The sequence below is a fragment of the Siphateles boraxobius genome, unplaced genomic scaffold (assembly GCF_051911475.1).
Source record: "Siphateles boraxobius isolate OS27281-9 unplaced genomic scaffold, OSU_SipBor_1 130, whole genome shotgun sequence".
Classification (NCBI taxonomy): Eukaryota; Metazoa; Chordata; class Actinopteri; order Cypriniformes; family Leuciscidae; genus Siphateles; species Siphateles boraxobius.
The window spans coordinates 8,168,723-8,190,929 of NW_027508734.1; the positions used below are offsets into that span (position 1 = coordinate 8,168,723).

The 22,207-nt window shown below is 38.9% G+C and overlaps 1 protein-coding gene across 2 annotated transcripts; it reads right to left on the reverse strand.

Annotated features, from left to right (window-relative positions):
- Nucleotides 1–3,884: 3,884 nt before the first annotated feature.
- LOC143736891 (active breakpoint cluster region-related protein) lies at nt 3,885–21,977 on the reverse strand. Of its 2 annotated transcripts, XM_077227667.1 has the most exons (23): nt 21,853–21,977; nt 19,729–19,891; nt 19,370–19,482; nt 19,086–19,190; nt 17,887–18,144; nt 16,304–16,411; nt 15,905–15,959; nt 15,772–15,824; nt 15,542–15,679; nt 15,330–15,445; nt 15,065–15,221; nt 11,868–11,993; nt 11,443–11,518; nt 11,258–11,353; nt 11,079–11,150; nt 9,487–9,584; nt 9,267–9,371; nt 8,311–8,477; nt 7,146–7,285; nt 5,656–5,790; nt 5,425–5,530; nt 5,130–5,250; nt 3,885–4,099 (listed from the first exon to the last, which is right to left on the reverse strand). In XM_077227667.1, exons 2-23 carry the CDS (start codon nt 19,781–19,783, stop codon nt 4,010–4,012), a joined length of 2,490 nt encoding a protein of 829 aa, XP_077083782.1. In that variant the 5' UTR covers nt 19,784–19,891; nt 21,853–21,977; the 3' UTR covers nt 3,885–4,009. The 2 variants fall into 2 exon arrangements, with proteins under 2 accessions (XP_077083782.1, XP_077083781.1); XM_077227666.1 differs by lacking the exon at nt 21,853–21,977 and having other exon boundaries at nt 19,729–19,969.
- Between the last annotated feature and the right edge of the window lie 230 nt (nt 21,978–22,207).

Here is a 22,207-nt window from a genome sequence, read left to right on the forward strand (position 1 = left end):
TTACTCATTTATTTATTCTGAGGAAATCAACATTATGCTACAATGCTGTCAACTTGTATTGAACCCAGAATACTCTTTTAGGAAACATACAGAGTAAATGCAGGTGTAATAAACGGCGAGTTCTGGATCCCGTGTGTTTACTGGCTGGCAAGGGGAATTTTTACGAGACATGAGGCCTATAGTACATACAGAGGCAAAGTTCAACAACCTCCACCGCACTCACGCTCGCTCACTTTCTTCTGTTCTTTCAAACAGTGTGAGTAATGATACCCCGGATTGAACCTCACGGTTTAATAAGCCTTCGCGAACATGTTGCTAACACACTCTTGTTCAGATCACGCATAGACGGGCACAGGGAACCAGATACACACACGGCTTCTGTTAACCCGAGAGTGAGGAGGTCAATCCAGTTGATCCCTTGCATGCATGCCTCTCATACGAACACACTGCGTCCATGGCAACAAGATTCCTGCTTGGCGTTAACTAATAAAACTGATGCCATCTGTGGTACATATATACGGGTTCACTGCATCACACTAATGAACCAACAGAACACATACAGACTGTATAATGTGTCAAAAAAAAAAAAATGCATCCAAACAGTGACAAAACGGCAGTCGCGAGCTCAGTCGACGGAATTACCATTAGTTTTATAGTGAATCTGCATCTGTGTGTCATCAGGATGTGCTGCTAGTTGGGTTTGCTAAACTTAAAATGAACTTTGACCTTCCAAACCTTGATTAGGCTAACTGACGGACGGGTTATACTGTACTAAAAAAGAATGGAAACACCTGCCTTTCAGAAATATTACTCCCACAGGCGAATCTTGCTTTTTCCGTGCGGTAATGTGCAAGTGAGAAAGCTTGGTTAAATTTCAAGTTAATTTCAACTTTTTCTGCAAAGGGAAAAATCAGAGTAAATTTGATTGTGACATATTTAATTCAATAATATTGCTAAATAATTTCACTACATATATTCTGAAGTTGTGTCTGCTTGTCTATCCTTCAATGCAACCGAAACTTTTTCAGTAAAGTTTTTTATTTTGGTTTTAGTACTGTTTCCATTTTATGTGCAAAATTGGAATATCGCATAAAACATTTGCGAATAAAGCAGGGTTTCCATCCCATGTGTTCAAGAGAACAAAATCGTCACTTCTTATTATCTGTAATAAACATGGAAAATGATCTGTAATAAACATGGAAGTTGCTGCAATCAAAGGGAGAAACTGTGTCTGTGTCTGAAATCCCCCCTTAAATAGGGCACTATTTGAGTAGACAGCCATTTATAGTGGTGTCCGAAACCATACTGGACGTTACCGAGTGCACTCAATCAATCCCACAATGCACAGCAATAACGACTGTACTAATTGCCCTGCGTCCTAATGTCCAAAACATGGCGGATATCTATGCGCGACCAAGGGGGAAAGGTTTAGATAATAATAATCATATAGATAGTAATCAGTTTAACCTGATAAAAAATATTAATTTGATGTTATTCTTGTTATATTTAATCCACAATAACAATGTGGACTTTTATAACGATCCATTCATAAAAACTGAAAAAAAACATGTTTTCTATTTTTCACACAGTACAAATGTGTCATGAACATACATATATATATATATATATATATATATATATATATATATATATATATATATATGGCTGCTCTATGTATAATACATGCATATATACAGCTGATTTTATATTTTAGGAATTTTTATCATATTTAGGGGTCCTTGGCATCAAGATGATAGAAAACCCCTGTGCTAAAGTGATGTGATCGTATTTCATGTGGCTATTTTGTCTGTTAGCATTTGATGTAGCCTACATTTCAAACTACGCTCTCAAATCTAAGCTTCAGTTCGATCCCCTACCGAGGTACAGCCTTATAATGTCCATCTTTCATTGTGCTTTTCCCCATTCAATCCATCATTCACTCCTTTTAATACTAATATCCAGACCTTTTCTGATCATCCCGTCTGCGTTAGCACTTAACCGCAGGAACCTGTTTTATTGGTGTCTGTCTTAGCGTGGGAGCACTGTTTTTTTTTCATAACTCATTTGATGCTACGTTGTAACCGGGTTCATGTCTGGATGGCGTTACGGCACACATCTGACATCGCTGCACTTTTCCTGACTGGAACGCTGGGAACGGGAGCGCTTTTCCGAGTTTGGATTATGGATCAAAGTCAAATTCAGGCCGAGGGAGGGAGAGAGAATCCCACCCCGGCCAGGTGGGGCATAAGCTGAGGTGAAAAGCAACACCCAGAAACCGCGGGAGAGAGGTTAGGAAGCATGGGACTCTTTGAAGTGCTCCTGCATGTCATGGTGAACTTGGTCTTGTTGAAGCTGAACCATAGCGGATTGATTTGCATGGAAGAGGGGGTGAGGGGGTGGGGAGAGCGGCAGAGTTATTGGTGACCCCCACAAGTGTGTGTGTGTGTGTGTGTGAGAGAATTGGCCATCTGTGGTAGGATATTACAAGTGTCTCAATTCACCTTTCTCCCCTATTACCCTCTCGGCCCACCCAGAGTGTCCGTTTCTATAAGGTCCTAGTCAGTCGAGGCCTTTACATACAACAAGAAAATACTTTTCTGTCCTGGATCAAAGGACGCTCGGCCCTATTTACACCTGGTATTAAGATGCGTTTTGGTCGATCAGATGAGGGAGACACATTCCCGTTTACACCTGGTGTTTTAATCTCTTAGGGTGCTTTCACACCTGCCTCATTTAGTTCGGTTGAATCGCACTAGAGTTCGTTTTCCCCCTTGGTGCGGTTCGTTTGGGCAGGTGTGAAAGCAACAATCGCACTCGGGTGCGCACCAAAAGCGGACCAAATAAGCATACCAAATAAGGTACGCGTTCAAGCGAACTCTGGAGTGGTTTGTTTGTGGTGAGAACGTGATCCGACCTCGAACAGACCAAACTGCCAAAGAACTGCGCATTTTTGGACAAAACCAGCTGCCGTAGTAAACCAAAATTATTATTTAGATTGTCAATAGCGCTCCCTTTAAGCCATGACTGACTTACCGCATTCTGCACTAAAATTTCATCATAAACACTGAAGTTGTCCGCACTGCACAGTGAATTTCTTTTTTATATCGCGTCTAGTCTTTGTTGTTTATGGGGGGATTTGCAATAGGATAAAGCTCGTGCTGATTTTCAGAACATAAATTGTAAGCGAATTCTCCGCATGTCTGCCGTATTTTCCTCTTTTTTTACGAGTTCTGTTGAAATTTTCCAGCACATTAATTCTGACCAATTTAAGTGCAGTTGTGGAAATATGTTCAAGACACATCTCGCCAACGAGGGATGTGGGTGTTGTCACGTGACTGCATTTTGGTTCGTTTCATCAACCGATTCAGACCAGAGCAATCAGTGTGGTGTGAAAAGGAACCAAAACGCCTGAAAATAATTCAAAGTATTATTTTTCACCCTTAGTGTGGACCAAATGAACCGAACTACAGGTGTGAAAGCACCCTTAGTCTCTTTTGTCCACTTTCAAAAACTTCTGTACTGATTTCTTCAAGAGGCGGGTCTATGGGTGAGTAAATGTATTGGCTTTGGGCGAAAGTGGAAAAGCTCAAAAAGTTTTAGACCCCATTTACACTTGTGATCCGATCGACCAAAACACATCTTAAAACCAGGTGTGAACAAGGCCTTAGAGGAATGAGTCCCGAAATGGCCCATTCAAGCAGCAACTTACAGAAGCGTCTCGAATACGGTATGTATGAACGTGCAATGGGAGTCAAACCCCTATTCTCTTATGAAACTCCCAAACGTGCAGATTTTTATTGGAATACCGGGATTTTGCCCATGAAATTATACCGAGCAATGGTAAATGTCATATTTTAGTGCTGAAACATTAAAACATGGTCAACTTGTGGACATGTTATTTTTTTAATGACATTAAAAATCTTTAAAAAAAAATTAAACATCTGTAAAATAAAGCGAGTTGAACAAGAACATGGATATGCAGACAGACAGGAGTCTGGTTGTTGAAGGCTCATGTCTCTAGCTCATCAATGTCCAGATGTTTTGTGAGAAGAGCTTCTGGAAGGTTCTGACACTGCAGAAAGAGGAAAATCACCTGAACCTGTGGCCAGAAAAACAAAAACACACGTGTGGATGTGAAAAATCATGTAAGACACACAGGGATAGGATTGGCTCACTACCCTGTCAATGCCCGCCTATCATGTTCTCTTCCTCACTGTGATTGGCTGATTAATCCTTCAATTTGATAATGCTTACTTCACACTCGTTCTACAAATCGGCCTGAATGGGTCAAACTGATAATACATTAATTCCTTGCATGTGATCATAATGGAACTTGCAGTGTTTACCAAAAATGTAAATAACTAATGGTCTGCAAAAAAGTGACTATAAATAATAATATCCAAATAACAGTTATAAGCAGCGATGCACGGTTATCAAAATAGAAACAAAATAAGGATATGGCTTAGTGCAGTTTTCGGTTTAATAAAATGATATAAATGAACTGCATGTTTCATATATGAGAAGTGCTTACAAACTGGATGTGGTCAACAAAAGAGAAGCTTTAATGGCTTCCTGTGGTATTCTGGCAAGAGAAAAGCTTAATCATTTAATGTTTAAAAATATTAAGATATTAAGCTATAAACATTTGTATTGTAATTTTAAGGTAAAATAAAATATATCTTCTTAAATACTTAAATGGAAAGAAATAATCCTTTTTTACAGTTTTACTGTACAAAAATATGATGGTAAAGAAGGTTAAAAATGCATTAACAAAGATTTTAATGTGATTATAATCGGTTGCTTGTTAAGATAAATAGGCCATAGACCTAACAATTGTGGAAACAACAAATGGAAGTGTGAAAAAGATAAAAAACCGCACACAGAAAGGGGACTTTTCTTCCACATTTCAAAAGTCCACATCATTGTAGGGACGATACGCTAGTATCCACTGAGTGTAGAAATGTGATGTTTCACTTCTTCTAAAATAAACCCGATGATCAGATTACAAAAAAATTCATGTGTGTGCGTAAACCATCAGGCTTCCAGGAAATGATCTCGCTTATAATACAACAATACTACACTGGACACATCAAACATTTATGTTTTGTAATGAAGTAGCAATAACTCACCTGAACCTCCACTTCTTGAGATATGTCGACACGAGCCACTGGAGGGCGCAAGAGGCTGGGGCCAAACACTGTGGCCAAATTACTCAGAGACATTTTATTCTCTTCCTTTCTCTCTGCAACACTGAGGAAGCCAAGAAAAGAGAGAGTTGTGTGCATGAGAGGTAGAGAAAGAAAAGAAAACAGAGAAGCAGATTTTTTTATTTACATCCATCAATGGGGGAAGTGATTTCAGGTCGGCCTGGTGTGAAACTAAATCAGTGTTTTAACAGCTACGTGTTCAAAGGATGTTATGTACCGTCTCAGGTGATGTAAGAGGAAGAGGAGAGTGTTGCGGTTTACATCTGGTAGAGTCTGCAACAGAGTCAGCATGCTGTCAGCCCTGAGATATGGATCAGCAATGTCTAGAGAGAGAGAGAGAGAGAGAGAGAGAGAGATTGCCTTTACAAATGCTTCATCATCATCATCATTGTTGCATGTGCAATTGTTGACCTTGGCAATTTTGCCTTCAGGTGTGTGAAGGGCTCACCTAGTGCATCTGAGAGCTCCTTGAATTGCTCAGAGGGAATAAGACTTAAAGGAAGTTCTCTAAAGTACAGTTTCAGAGTGCCTGATACAGCATTCACATCTACACTCCTCAGTTTACTCACAGCCTCGCGGTAATCTACAGAGAGAGAGAAGCACACTTCAGAGATAAGTACTGTGAAAATCACACACACTAGGGTTTGCACAGACTAGTTGACTTTAATGCTCTGCCATGACGCTTTAAAGTCCCCCTGTTGTCAATCATTTTATACCTTAAAACAGACACAATGACATTTAAGCGTTTTTTCCTTGGAAACATTTTTTTGTCATGCCTTAAAATAGCTTGAATGTAACTCTACACCCTTGGATAATTTAGTATATGTGGTTCTATGAATATGCTAATTAGCCCCGCCTCCACTCACTCACACCAGCTCAGAGATCCACTCGTTGACGATCACATGTTGATCTGATTGGTTACAAGATAGTTGGTGACGTCAGAAACACCAGCGATTTCAAACCGCGTTTTTAAGACTGTCTTTGCTTCACTGCAGTTTTAAGGAGAAAATACTCAGCAATGGTGTTGACTTATGAATTTGCACATGGTTTGACTTAAAGCATATTAAAAACACCACATAGACATAAACAACATTAAAAACTTGATTTTCACCGCAGGGGGACTTTAAGCTTGACGTCGACCAGTCGCTGATCATGGCCTATAGTGGACGCAGCAGGTTAAAAAATCTTTGAAATCTACTTTTACACTCCGTTTCCAACAGTTAAAATGACAAATAACTGCATACTGTGAGAGCTCTCCACACACAAGATATGTTTGATTATACCATCTGGATGATTAAAACTGATCGGGTGAATGCACGTTTTAAACAGCTTATTGTACACGTAAGTTAATCGCCGTTCTAAACTAATGCGTGCTGCATTGTAACACACACACACATACAGACAGTAGCTTCGCACATCACGTGCAGATCACACACACACAGAATCATTCATAGAAATGTATTGTCAACATTTCTGTAATTCACAAATTCTGTGATTTATCAATAAAATAGCTGAGAAACTGAAACATTCTAGCATATGTCTTGATAACTAAAACCCACAAGCTTCACTATTAATAGAAAAACATGTAAGGTAGAATTAATTCTCACGCAATCGCTCTCTCACTAATGCATTCATATAAATGTAATCCTTACTGTGCTATTTTATCTGTATCTGATTTAGAAAGAGCAGAAATCTGAGCCATATAACGACCCAAAGACAAAAGAACTGATAACAACAAGCTGTTATGTAGGAGCAATAGCCTTGTGGCTCATCAGCTGTGCACAAGGCAACCCGCGTTCAGGCTCAGCTCGAGCTTCAGGCTTATATGTTCATTAATGATGTTATCAGTGATTAACTCGACTTTAATCACATAAATGTAAACTTTATGAATTCTGAAGTCTTACACACACACACACACACACACACACACAGACTCACTAGTGTTGAACGCATGTTTAAGTGCTTGTATTTCGCTACTGGCTCCTGAGATTCTGTAGATGCCCTCTTCAGTCATGCCTCTCCTCTCAACCTCCTCCACACAGGAACGGACAATGTGAGGGACCAGCACACTCTCTTGCCTGTAAACACACAAAAACAGACACAATTAAGCCTTTAAATACTTCTCACTCGGTTTTCATTTTCCTCTTCCTTTTTTGATGACAAAACAGCTCTATTTCTACATCTCTTAAAAAGCAGAATCAAAAATGAAAACCTCATGATGACAGAAGGAAGCTTATTAGAAGATTGTAACATGTCTTCCTGATTATTTGGACACTTATATCACTTAATTGAAATTGTTAAATATCATTAAATTGAATAGAAGTCCACAGATGTGTACAATTTAAGATTTGAGAAGCTTGAGAAGTGTTAAAATATTTAAATAAATGAATGCCACTTGCTTTGATATTTTGCTTTAATAATCTTGTAATTTTGCTTTGCTATCTAACGCAATAGCATTAGTACATTTTTAATTGTGGCTTAAAGGTGCAGTATGTAAGATTTTGCATTAGATATTTTCATAATACTACTTCCGGCGAGATTGTGCATTCGATGGACACTTTACTGTCCCATGAGGTAACGGGAGAGGATTTGTGAATGACAGTGAAGCGATGCAACTGACGCTGGTAGGTCACATGATAATGACATCATGGAGAATGTATTACATCCGGATTACATTCATACTACACACACTCTTCCTATATAAAACATAATTTTTAGAGTCGTGAAGTAAATACTTATTCAAAATAAGTACCAACTCAAGAGTGTATGCGCTTTCGGACGCCAACTGGCAACCCGGGGTGTGAAAATACTATTGGGTAAATTGGCAGCGGGCGGGAACTTACAGACCAAAACAAAAACAGACATTTTGACGAGGAATGCACATATCAAAGTAGAAGAATTGTTTTCCGGAGAAACAAGTATGTGAACTTATTGCAAACATATTATGTTTTTTTAATTCTTTAGTACCGTAACAAAACAAAAAAATACATACTGCACCTGTTCAAATACTTTATAGACTAAATTTAAACAATACTGAATAAATACAGCATTATGGCAGCTTTCCTACAGTATTAGAAAGTTGTGATCTGGATTGTAAACTCACATTGCCACTTGTCCAATCGGCACACAGAACACTGGTTCCTGTACGAGAGGAGTGGTGCTCGGCGGCTCGAGAGGGTGGGGCACGTATTTGATTGACAGGGTTAATTCAACTTGGCCCAAAGAACAAGTGACTTTCTTCCACTTCTTAATCATGTTGTCAGGGTCCAGCTGTAAAGCACACATACATATACAGTTCTTTTATACATTACATCAACACCTAAATGGACAGACTGAACCAAAACTGTATATATGTGTGTAGTTTAACCTAAAGCTTATAACAGACGATGGTAAGACCGTCAGTTAGTCCTAATGATTTGGTTATAGACCATAGTATTATGCACACTGGACTTAGACATTACCCGAAAAATGAAAATTTTTTCACCATATTTTCTGAGCATCATTTAGCTTTGGATTACTTATAATACAGTACACATGAAATATCATTTTTGGATCGTGACAGCCACTTACACATTCTGCTAAATCCTAAATTTTGTGTTTCACAAAAATAATTCTGTAAGTTAGTAAATTTAATTTATAAAGCACATTTACACACAGCATAAAACTGACCAAAGTGCTGTACGGTGAATAACTAAAAAGACAAATAATACAAAAAAACACAGGATCAATTGTCATAATTATACAAAACATGAATAAAAATGAAACCTTCAATATCAGGGCATACAACACAAAAAACTGATTCTGGTTTCAAATAAAACAGTGGTGCTGCTTAGTTTTTTGTGGTAACCATAATAGGTTTTTCTTAAAGATTCTTTGATAAATCGAGAGTTTAAACAAACAGTATTTATTTGAAATATAAATATTTCATAACATTATAAATGTCTTTACTGACAAGTTTAAATCAATTTAATGTCTCTTTGCTGAATAAAAGTGTTAATTCCATAAACAAAAAATCTTACTGACCCTATACGTTTGAAAGGTCTGTGTGTGTGTACTCACATTTAATACCGCCCTGCCCACAATGTCATCCTGTGTGTCATTCTCATACTGCGACACAAATACCAGAAACAGCTGCTGAGCTCCGTCCACTTGAAACACAAGCTCCTATACACCATAACACATACAATTCAAATCAATTCAGTAAATTAAGTACATTAATAGAAATCACAGATTGTATTATCTAATTTCTAAAAATTCACAATGGCTTTCCACCACTCACTTCATCCCATTGTGGTGTAACACAGAAGGCTGAAAGGCAGGTTTGTTTCCGTCTGTCGTAAAACTCAAAGCCGTCTACCTCGACACACACATATGCACCTAAAAGGTCCAGTGAAATAAAGACAAGAGGCTTATTGGAAGACATTGTTCAATGCATTCATTGCATAGAATTTTAATTAAAGGTGAAGTAAGCGATTTCTGGAAAACACAGTATACAGTATATTTGTAATCAGCCCAAAAAAAAACACCCCTCACTTCATTGCTCCGCATCCAAAATGCACGAACACGCAATGCAAAAGCTCTTTATCATAGCTAAAGCAAAATAATGCATTGCAAAAAAATAAAGCGAAAATAATGAATGAACGATAAGGAATGACAAAGTGAACAGAGTAAATACAAACAAGAGTTTGGTTGTGAGTTGCCAGCTGCAGCTCCAGACAAACAGGGACACTCAAAACTGTCCTGTTGCTAAGGCTCACATTACAACAACAGCATATCTTGATTCTGTGAAACATGAAAAAAACAAAGTTACTCAGATATGGAGCAGAAACAATCCTTCCCGCTGTGGTCTCTCTAGTGCTGTAAAGCTTTTCTAATATTAACGCGGGTCATAAAGCTCTTGCCTGATCATAACCCTTCTTTTCCCAGTAATATTCCTCTGAGCTTTTCTCTTTTGTAATGTCTCTCAGCCATCTCTCTTTCTACAGTCTTCTTTCAAATCTCCCTCTTGCTCACTCTCTCTCTTCCCCCATCACGCGTGAACACGCCCCCTACTGCTGATTGGCTCACTCTCTTCTCCCCATCACGAGTGGACACGCCCTCTAAAGCAGATTGGCTCTCTCCGCCCCATCATGAGTGGACACGCCCCCTACTGCTGATTGGCTCACTCTCTTCTCCCCCATCATGAGTGGACACGCCACCTACTGCTGATTGGCTCACTCTCTGTCCTCCCCATCATGAGGGGACACGCCCCCTACTGCTGATTGGCTCACTCTTGTCTCCCAATCATGAGTGGACACGCCCCCTGCTGTTGATTGGCTCACTCTGTCCTCCCCCATCATGAGTGGACACGCCCCCTACTGCTGATTGGCTCACTCTCTGTCCTCCCCATCATGAGGGGACACGCCCCCTACTGCTGATTGGCTCACTCTTGTCTCCCAATCATGAGTGGACACGCCCCCTGATGTTGATTGGCTCACTCTGTCCTCCCCCATCATGAGTGGACACGCCCCCTACTGCTGATTGGCTCACTCTCTCCTCCCCATCATGAGTGGACACACCCCCTACTGCTGATTGTGTTGTGCTGCTTGGTGTTATCCACTTTCAACAGCGCTTCTCAGAAATTGCTTACTGCACCTTTAAAAGAATATGTAGTGTATATTGATTGAAAGTTTGTGCTTTTTTTAATTATTCATTTTATTTTAAGCTTATTGGGCACATTGTTTCTTTGTAGTGTGTTACTTCGGAAACAGGTTTTATGAAAGCAATATGTGCTTCATATTTAGGGCAGAATGTATGTGATGCATTTGTGGGTTTGATGTGTGGCTTGGAAACTTCCATTCGTCTATAGACAACGTGTGTTTTGTCACTTACTGCTCGGGTGTTGCAGACCACACGCAGATTGAACCATCACATATAAGCTGCCACATATGTGTGTACTCTCATCTGAGAAATTTAGAGAGAGAGCATTCGTTGTGCACAAGTGTGATAGCAATGTGAGAGCAAAACGTACTAAGTAAAAGTTAGAAAGAGAGATACAGAGAGGTCTTTACTGGATCGAACGCAGTGAAGGGGAGGTTGTTGAGTCATTCTGAGTTTGATACAGGAACCGGTTACAGACAGCAGGTCTGGAGGAACCGTCTCTATACCTGTCAAACACATAGATACACAAAAATGCGAGTTATGATCATAAAATCAATCATCAGGACAAAATACAGTTAGAAAAAGATGCACTCACAGTTTCCGCTCTGTTTCTCAATGGCTTCTTTCCACTCATTCAGGTCACACAAAGAAAACAGTCGGACAGTGTGACTCTGTGGATGGAAATTGTAATCTAGTCATACTTGGGTCTTTGTTCACAAAACTCTGGTTCCTTTCAGGGTTTGTTCCTTATTTAACTAAACATCTTACAGAGTTTTTTTTAATATATATATATATATATATATATACACTTGGCAAGCCTTTAAGCTCATTTCAGCTCATTAGGGGTTTTAAACCTTTATTCTCTGTATTTATTCGACTGCTTTGGAACAGTATAGTATGTATTGTGAAAAATGCTATAAAGTGTATTAAAAAAAAATAAAAACTGAATCAGAAAAATGAGTGCCTGTTTTAGACAAAGAGGATGTGCCTGTGTACTGTGGTGTTGTGTTGTGGTTTCACCTTTCCACTGGTGCTGTGTAGGTCTAAAGTAAAAGATGGTGTGTTCGTCAAGAGCCAGATCTCACACTCTTCAAACTTCCTCCTCAAGCGATCAACAGCACGAGAAACTGATCCCTTGCCTCCTTTCTGTAACAAACACACAATTATGAAGCTATCTTAAAGGGAACTTCACTTCTCTTATTAAAAAAAGTTTATTTTTCCTCTTTAGAACTTTTTTTGGGAGATTTACCAAACCTCAGCGCTATTGTCAGCAATACACTCCAACTAAAAAGTTACACCCTGATGCATTAACACTCTTCAAGGGATAGTTCACCCAAAAATGAAAATTCTGTCATTAATTACTCGCCCTCATGTCGTTCCAAACCTGTAAGACTTTCGTTCATCTTCGAAACAGAAATTAAGATATTTTTTATGAAATCTGAGAGCTTTCTGTCCCTCTATAGACAGCTACACAACTACCACTTTGACGCCTATACAAATGTTCATAAAGAAATTGTAAAAGTAATCCATATAAATTGAGCTGTTTAGTCCAAATTTTCTGAAGAGACTCAATCGCTTTGTATGATGTACAGATTGAATTTAGGCTTTTATTCCCATATAAACACTGATCAGTAAACATAAACAGAAGCTCAACCAAACCTGCTTGATGCGGGAGAATGAACCTCATTGGTTCTTGCTGAAGCTCAATCGTGATGCGTAACACGAGAATGAACACCATTGGTTCTTGCTGAAGCTCAAACGTGCTGCGTAACACGAGAATGAACAGCATTGGTTCTCACACATCAGGCGAACATGCTTGAGCTTCCATTTACCACAACTGATCAAGTAGGGCTCGCTGCATTCTGTGCTGGACAACCAACCCTGCCCACATACAAGTGTGACGTCAAAAGCCACACTGTGTCCAATACGTCACCTTGTGACTCCCCATCCCCATTACGCCCTGGAAACCTGATTTGCTCCATGTAGATTTCCAATTTAAAGGGTTTTAAGGCGTAAGGGTAGGTTTTAGTAGCCTGACTACGTCAGACTTCGTACTTCCTCTCAATTTCAGTTCGTTTCTGTACTCAGTCTGAGATAGCGACCTATCTCTCAGTTTTCCTCCGGCCTGAAAACAGCCGGCCAATCAACGAATAGAGGGCGGGCTGAGAGCCGTGACGTAGACGCTAAGCGCCGAGTTTAGTATTGTATTTTAGGTTAGGGAAATCGAAAACGACCGCGGATATGGAGACACGGGATGCAATTCGCGCTGTTGTGGAGAATATTCCCGGCATTTGCAAACTGAAGCCCGAACAAGAAGAGTGTTTGTTAAACATTTTGAATGGAGGTGATGTTTAAGTTGGCGAGAGAGGTGATTGCGTTATGTGATTGGCTTACGGGTAACCAATAATTTTATACTTCAGACAAGCGCCACCCGCGATAAAGAAAACACTTTTCAATTATGCCATTCCAGACTCTGTCTACGAAGCAAAGCGAAGTAGCAGAGTTTGGTATTACCAGGCTAAGGTTTTAGGTGGGTTTCATAAAAACAGAAATATAAGAAGAAAATGAAAAAGAAATAAGTGTGAAGGTTAAGTCTTCTCGATGCTTTTTCCTGCTTCAAAGTTAATGAAGGAAGCGCGATTTTTTCCCCCCAAACCACTTCACCAGAAAATCCCACCCTGCAGCTTATTTCATTGGTTAATTAATGTTACAGTGACAGGTAGGTTTAAGGATCAGTGTTTGGTGTAGGCAATCAGTACAGTGACTGACATGACCAATAAAACCTTAAGAATCGGCTGCAGGGCGGAGTTTCTGCTAAACTGGTTTGGGGGGGGGGGGGGGTCACGCTATGAGAATTTGACGTTTTTGGACATGGGCGTGACTTCTGACGTCACACTTGGATATCCACCGCAGGCTGCAGCGAGACGCTTCTCCAACTGATGTGTGAGTTTATGAATATTTATATGTGAATACAAGAATAAAGTGATCATGTCTCTTAAGAAAATTTAGACTAAACCGCTAAATTCATTTGGATTAGTTTTACAATCTCTTTATGAACGTTTTGAAGCATCAAAGTAGTAGTTGCGTAGCTGTTAATGGAGGGACAGAAATTTCTCAGATTTCATCAAAAAGATCTATATTTGTGTTCCGAAGATGAAGAAAAGTCTTACGGGTTTGGAATGACATGAGGGCGAGTAATTAATGAATTTTTCTTTTTGGGCGACCTTTCACTTTAAAGGTGCAGTAAGCGATTTCTGAGAATCATTGTTGATATTTGAAATCAAACAAACACACACCCCTCACTTAATTGCTCCACCCCAAAATGCACGAACACTCAATACAAGAGTGCATGTCTCTTTTTAGCAGAAGCGATTCAAGCAAATCAAAAAAAGCTACATGAAAAATAAAGCGAAGATGATGAACAAACGACAAGGAAGAACAAAAAATAAACATACAGTACACACGAGTATATAGTCGCTTGTTAGTCGCCAGCAGCACAACAGATCCAGACAAACAATGACACTCAAAACTTTCCTGTTACTAGAGCTCACATTACATCAACATCATATCTTGGTTCTTTGAAACATGGCAAAACCAATGTTACTCCAAATGAAGCAGAAACAACACAACCTCTGCGTCCGTTTCAGGCTTTCCCGCTGTGGTCTCTCTAGTGCTGGAAAGCTTTTCTAATATTAATACGGGTCCTAAAGCTCTTCCCTGATCATAACACCTTCTTTCCCAGAGATATTCCTCTGAGCTTTCCTCTTTTGTAATGTCTCTCAGCCATCTCTCTTTCTACAGTCTTTCTTCAAATCTCCCTCTTGCTTTCTCTCTCCTCTCCCATCATAAGTGGACACGCCCCCTACTGCTGATAGGCTCACTCCCTCTCCTAGCCCATCATAAGTGGACACGCCCCCTACTGCTGATAGGCTCACTCCCTCTCCTAGCCCATCATAAGTGGACACGCCCCCTACTGCTGATTGGCTCACTACCTCTCCTAGCCCATCATAAGTGGACACGCCCCGTACTGCTGATTGGCTCACTCCCTCTCCTTCCCCATCATAAGTGGACACGCCCCCTAACTGCTTATTGGCTACAAGTGTGTTGTGCTGCTTGGTCTTATCCACTTTCAACAGCACTTACTGCACCTTTAATTTTGTATATTTGTTTAGTTTAATGACTGAAAAACCCAGTCAATCACATGTAAATTGCCTTACCATATGTTGCTGGATTGCTTGTTTAAGCTGGTACATTTTGGCTCTGGTTTTACTGATTTTCATTTGGTAGTCTGATGAGGGCTTTTGTTCAGCTGCCCAATGCAGCTTCAGGCCGACCAATGGCAGGTACCAGCAGAATCTGTACTGTGCCTGCCTCCTTTAAATGACAATACACATAAGCTCATACAGTACACATCCATATCACGCTAATACGTAACAGAATTGTTTTAAATTATGATGTTTTCAGTGATCAGTGGAGGCTCACCCTGCACTTGTCAGTTTAGCACATAGCAGCATGTCGGCGTACAAGAAGAGGTGTCTCAGGTTGTGCCCACTCTCACACATATCTACCACAAACCCATCACGCAATAGTTGACGTCTCTGTGGACATGCACAAATGCATATGATGAAGAATGTTCAATTTTAAATTAAATGTGCATGAACACGTGACACGTGCAGTGTAAGGTGAGGGAGTACCTCTCCTCTGCTAAGCATGACAGCACGTTTGCACTGCGACCTTTCATTGACCCCAGACAGGAAGCTGCTGGTGAGACGAAGCGCTTCCTGTAGCGTGATGCTGTCGGGATGATCGGGGGGTGTGTGCTTCCACAGGTCCTGAGGAGGATAGAGAAAAACGTTAATAAATCCATAGGCATCAATGAATATTTATAAATAAACAAGAGATGTGATCCTGAACGGTGTCTCACATGCAACACGAGGGTGGTTTTCATCACTCTGTCTAACGGCTTATACAGGAGAGCTGCAGAGAATAATAATAATAATTGAATGTTCCCAGCATTTAATCATTTATTCAAAACCATAAAGAGAAGCACTGTTTACCTTCAAATGTGTACTTAGTTTTGACATGGTCTGAGCCTTTGGAGGACATCATACTCTATAGATAACAAGAGACAAAGGGATTTGTGCAGTTCCTCTAAAAGACAATACAGTTAACTAAAATGTGAACAGTGCAAGCAGTGGCAAATCTCGGCACTCGGTAGTTGCAAGCACGTTTTGTGTGATTGCAGACATCATCCAATGTCTTTATGATGTTCTGGTGCTGAGATATGGCCCATTCATGTTGTTGTATGTTTGCTAGGGTGCTCTAAATACTTTACGCCCTTAAATATTTTACAATACATATGTCATGCCAGTCTTAACTCTATGGGACTTTTTTCCCAGAATAAGTATGAGAGATACCAATAGTGATGCTTTGCAAAAAAGGGAAATGTGTAAGACCTCTGCAAGCGTCCTGAAACGTTGGTCGGACTGCATACACTTTAGCACGATCTCCACTGCATTCTCATAGTTGTCAATGAAGCCCCGATACACACCTAACTGGTTGACCTGCAAATTACACCACAATTAAAAAAAGCAAGATTAATAATAACAAAGTGCAGTAAACAATAAAACTAATGCCTTACAAACAAGTGTTTTTATAATTACGACATTACATTAAAATAATATGGTAAGAAATACCAATTTGCAATCTCAAACAGCATAACAAGCTGTTTTGTATAGACTGGAAGTGAATGACACCGGAAGCCAGACTGTCGTACACATCGGCTGCTTCCAAAAGCGCATTCTTTCTTGAGTAGGTACCTATTTTGAATAAGTACTTACTTCACGACCGCTAAAAAAAGTATGTTTTATATAGTAAGAGTGTGTGTAGTATGAATGTAATCCGGATGTACTACATTCGCCATGTTGTTATTATCATGTGACCTACCAGTGTCAGTTGCATCACTTCACTGTCATTCATAAATCCTCTCCTGTGGCCTCATGGGACAGTAAAGTGTCCATCGTATGCACACCTTAGAATCTTGATGGAAGTCGGACATCTGGATACTTTTTGCCTACTCTTTTATGAGTACCGTGTATTCAGGAATACTTCTTTTGTCAAATACTGTTTTTTTTGTATTGCGATTTTGGATGCAGTGAATTTACAAATGGCCACTCCAGCTCTTACATGAAAAATAAGGTGGAAACAATATAGGCCTAAGTTACTAACCAATGAATATATCTGAGCCATTCTGTAAACCTGTGGTTTTTCAAACTGGGGTTCAAAAAGTGGTCCATGCAAAGTGTGAAAATGTTCATTTCATGTCGCAACTATAAAATCAGGTTCAATTAACAAGTTTGCTATCTGGAATAATTAATTTACGTATTTCTGATATGATGCACAACAATTTTGTGAGTGCATTAAGAGATCATAAAACTATTCCATATGAAATGAGCAGTTTGGTCCAAATTTTCTGAAGAGACTCGATCGCTATATATGATGAACAGATTGAATTTAGGCTTTATATCAGCGGACATAAACAGAAGCTCAAATGAACCTGCTTGCCGCGCGAGAACTTGAGTTTCTGTCTGAGTTTCAACGACTGATGTGTGAGTTCACGAATGTCTCTTACAGGTTTGGAATGACATGAGGGTGAATAAATGATGACAGAATTTTAATTTCTCATTCCTTCCGACAAACCCTTCACTTAATAAACTCACTGAATCGGTCAGAGCTGCTTCATAATCAACATATAACTCACTTACTGATCTACAATTCCATGAAATTGATTAATATGACCAACCAAAAGTTGACATTAAGTCTTTTTAGGTGGGAATTAGTGCGACCAAATGGGTCAATAGAGTCAGATGTTTGATGTTACACCCAAAATTAGGCCAAGAGAGAATATAGCATGTTCAATTATCATTTCTGTTCATGTCAATTGTGAACTGCGAATGGTTGTAAAATAAGATTATGGTTTTATAATACGACCAACCTAAACTCATGTTTGCAAAAAAATATAATAATAATAACAACTCACAAACTTAAGAAACAGGTCTCCCACAGATAAATAATGCTCCGCTTGGTAAAGCTGCAAAACCAGGCCCTCCTCCCTCTCCAGGTCCTGTTGTGCCTGCTGATCCATCACTTTATCTGGGTGTAGTCTAGTCCGAAGGCTAGTGTAGAAGTCCTTGTGCAGATCTCTGAGCTCAGGGATTTGATAAAACACAGTCTGAACCTGCTCCGTGGACAACACGGGTTGAGAGGTTCCCGCTGCTGCCCTTAAAGCTCTCATGGGCTGCAGAGAAAAAAAACAGAAAACGAACAAACATCAGAGAACGAAAGAAAGATTGGCAACTGAAATTTGCTTATGCTGAAAATAACTGATGTAGCCCGCTGAAAATGTACGCATGCTTATAAATACATTGTAGTATTAATAATGTAAACAACAATGCAAACTAGCTGAAACATTAGTAAAACATTTAAATATACTTTCCCCTCTTCATATAAAATACTCTATGTGTGAATGCTTGGCACCATTCCTGTGAGGAAGTGGTTGAAAACATGACACTTTTCATGCATTCTGTACTTCAACATTATGTTGCATGTCATCCTGGACTTTTTGGAAACTCTCTAGTTTAATGATAACCACTAATGGTTTGGGTAGAAAGGGAAGCAATACTTCACTAAAAAAACAGAAGTTGACCTACAGGAAGTGACAGAAGGTTCGACTTAAATAACGTGCATCTGAAACTGGTAGAGAATCATAAAAAAGATGTGCTGAGGGGCGTCTTGAGCGTGAGAAGAAACCACTGATCTATAAAGAATGTCATTCTATATAGATCAGTGGAAGAAACCCTAACTTGCCGATATGCACCGGACAACTATGAATAATCCTGAGGTGTTTAAAGACAAAATAATAAATTGTTACCTAGGCAACAAACGGCATTGCAGTCATGCTTATTTTTATGAATAAAGGAAGTAGTTAATATGCAGGCTTGGCAATATAAAACTAGAAATAACATTTATTTTTTTCTCTTAATAATAAAGATCGACCATAGTGGTTTTCACTTTACAACTCACAATCTGCACGTTATGAAAAGTAAGAGTCTTCTGACACCATACTGAGGAAATGCTTCGGCCAGGAAATGTGAATATTTATATAAGAATGTTTCCTATCTAAAAACGTCCACTGATGAATGTAAGTAAGAGTCCTGTTTGGGAGTCTGAGCATGTTACCGTGAGCAGCGTCTCAAGCTCTGTCAGGTAGATCTCCTCGCTGGTTAAAACCCCTTTCAGGACCACCATTCTCTTCTGAAGAAGCTCATCTGGGCTATCGGCTGTCTGGAGAACAAAATCACAACCTCGCATAACTCGGATAATTCAGCACTGAGAATAACCGTCGACCATTATCATGTATTTGAATTTTTTAGTCAGTTATCAGTCTCGTTATTCTGACTTGCGTTTTAGACCTGCAATATACATAATATAATAATCTGTAAAGGTTTGAACGGCACACTTACTGGAGTGGAAGGCAAACATGGTTCAGTTTGCAGAGGGCTGTGAGAAACCCACTCCGTCTCCTCAGGGAACACATCCTGTAGTAAGTCAGAATCCACTATCTCATCCTCAGTCACTGTTAGAAAAACATAACATAATATATAATACATAGGCTACACACACACACATACATATATATATATATATTTATATGTGTGTGTTTGTGTGTGTGTGTGTGTGTATATATATATATATATATATATATATATATATATATATATATATATATATATATATATATATATATATATGCTTCAAGGCTGAAGTAAATAAACCAGACAAATATTTTAAGGCAAGGTTAATTTGGTTTAAACAGTCTTACCAGACAAGATGCCTTGGGACTTCAGATAGTCCACTGATTCTGTATAGAGCTCCATCAGAGCTGTCCAGTCACGACACGCGGCTCTGTAGTTTGTCTAAGTGTGAATCCTCCCGCTTTCGCTCTCTGACTGTCGTTTGTGGTCAACAAACTCACGTTCTTCCTGCTTCTCATAAAGTGCAATAAGAAACAGGCGGGGAAAGTCTGATGTTCATTCAAATACAAAACATGTCGCATTTACAATGACAGTTAAGACAGGAAGAAGCTGCGTCTGCATGTTTACTTGCTTTGGGGGAAAAAGATAATCTAAGATAAGATCTAAGCACATTGTGTAGATACTAAAACTGTTACATTTTCATTTCACAACAACAATAAAAACAATTTATATATTTATACACATGATCCTTTAGAAATCATTCCAATATGCTGATTTCCTCCTAAAAAAAACATTTCTCATTATCAAAGTAATATATGTATATTAGTAGTAATATATGTATAATATATAAATATATGTAATATAAGTATAATACTTAATGTTTCTAGAAACTAGTCAATTTTTTCCAGATATCTTTGATGAGCAAAAAGTTAAACAGCATTTGTTACAAATAGAGATGTTTTGTAACATTACAAATGTCTACTCTCACATTTGATCAGTTTGTGTCCTTGCTGAAAAATTATTAGTTATAAATAGCCTAAAATAAAGTTTTTTATTAAAAAAGCTGTGTGTGTGTGTGTGTGTGTGTGTGTGTGTGTGTGTGTGTGTGTGTGTGTGTGTGTGTGTGTGTGTGTGTGTGTGTGTGTGTGTGTGTGTATGTGTGTGTGTGTGTGTGTGTAGATTTTTTTCCGTTTACAACAGAAGCAATAGCAGCAGCAACACTATTTAAAACAGGAAAAAGTGGCAAGACGTGTCCATAACTCTTTGCCAAATCCAGGCTTTGTATAGTGGGGCGTTCACTCACTGTTTAACACTGCCACCTTCTGATAGATGCTGAAATAATGACCACAATCTACATATCTCCCTACACACAAAATACCAGTTTGAATCCACTTCTAGAAATCAGCAAATAAGAAACCAGTATAGATTCTCAAAATGTGAGGTTTTGAAAACAGTAGTAAAAGCAGATCGTTTGGTCCTGTATTCTGCAGAATCTGCACACAACAAACTTTCGGTGCCCAGTTGTAACAAGAAAATCCTTGTTTTAAAACTGTGGGTGTTTTGTTGTAGTAATGGACGCTTTCGAAACACTTCGTAAACCCTTGCGAAACATTTCTTTCGAACCAGCTTCAGTTTCAATCGGTTTCAACTTCCAAGTTTCAACTTCCGAATTGGAGGAGCGCCTGTTAGACTCCCAAGTCACGTGATTTCAATAAACGAGGATTCGTTCGTTTCGGAATTTAATTGGTTCTTACGTGGAAATAACTCATATTTGCTAATATTAAAATTGAGACCAGATATCTTAGCGAAATTGTTTTAATCTTTATTGTATAACACAGAACTAAAGAGATATCATTTAAAATTGCTCACGTGTCTCTGTTAAATAAATGTAATATGTTTGTGATGTGATGCCCCTTACGGTTTTTATTTCATTTAGTTACGTTTGTGTCTCAAATTAAATTGTACTTGCAAAATGTGCAAATTGTGAAATGTCTAGGGAAGATGCTGAATGTTGCACTTTTGGTTCAATCTTTGAAAACCAGTGTCTGGTTTAAAAAAAGATTTATACATTTGTAGACATTTTAATGACACGTTTGTATAATATAAAGGAACCATTTGAGTTGATATTCTCTTATTGGCCCCCATTTAACCAAAACAAACCACAAAATTCAACTAAAAACTAGCATTAAATTAGTTGCAATTGATTTGTAAAAGGTGTTTTTACATGCACGTTTTCTTTGCATTTACACGCTCTCGCCAGCAGTGGTCACAAGCGGATGGCGTTTCAAGATCTTTGAAACTGAATCATGTTGCATGGTTATGCTGGGTCCTACACAAGACAATCGGGCTGATTTTGGGCTGATTTCCCCCCTATTCCACAATCCTAGCTATATGTCCCGATTATCTTGATGGTCTACAGATTATTTTATCAAATATTCCCTTGGTGTGAGGTTCGTTAAGAGTGTCCGAACCTGCTCGGAAGAACGTCGGAGGCGACCCGATCGAGAATCGTAAATATTCAACATGTTGAAAATTTGCAATCAGAAATCCTGATGTGTGGGGGGAACCCCGAGGACAAACGCGCGCACGATCTGGAAATTATCACGTGAAACGAAACAATATCCAATCAGAAAGTGAGATGATGGAAGACGGAAGCTTAACAAACAAGTCTTTTTCTTTTTTGTTTTTCTTTTTTTTTGTTTTGTTGAATTTTCACAATTTCAGAATTCATTATCAAGTTCTTGACACATTTATTTTACACATTTTCACATTTGGTAAGTATAACTTGAAACAAGCATTTAAATAAAAGAAACAAAGAAAAATACA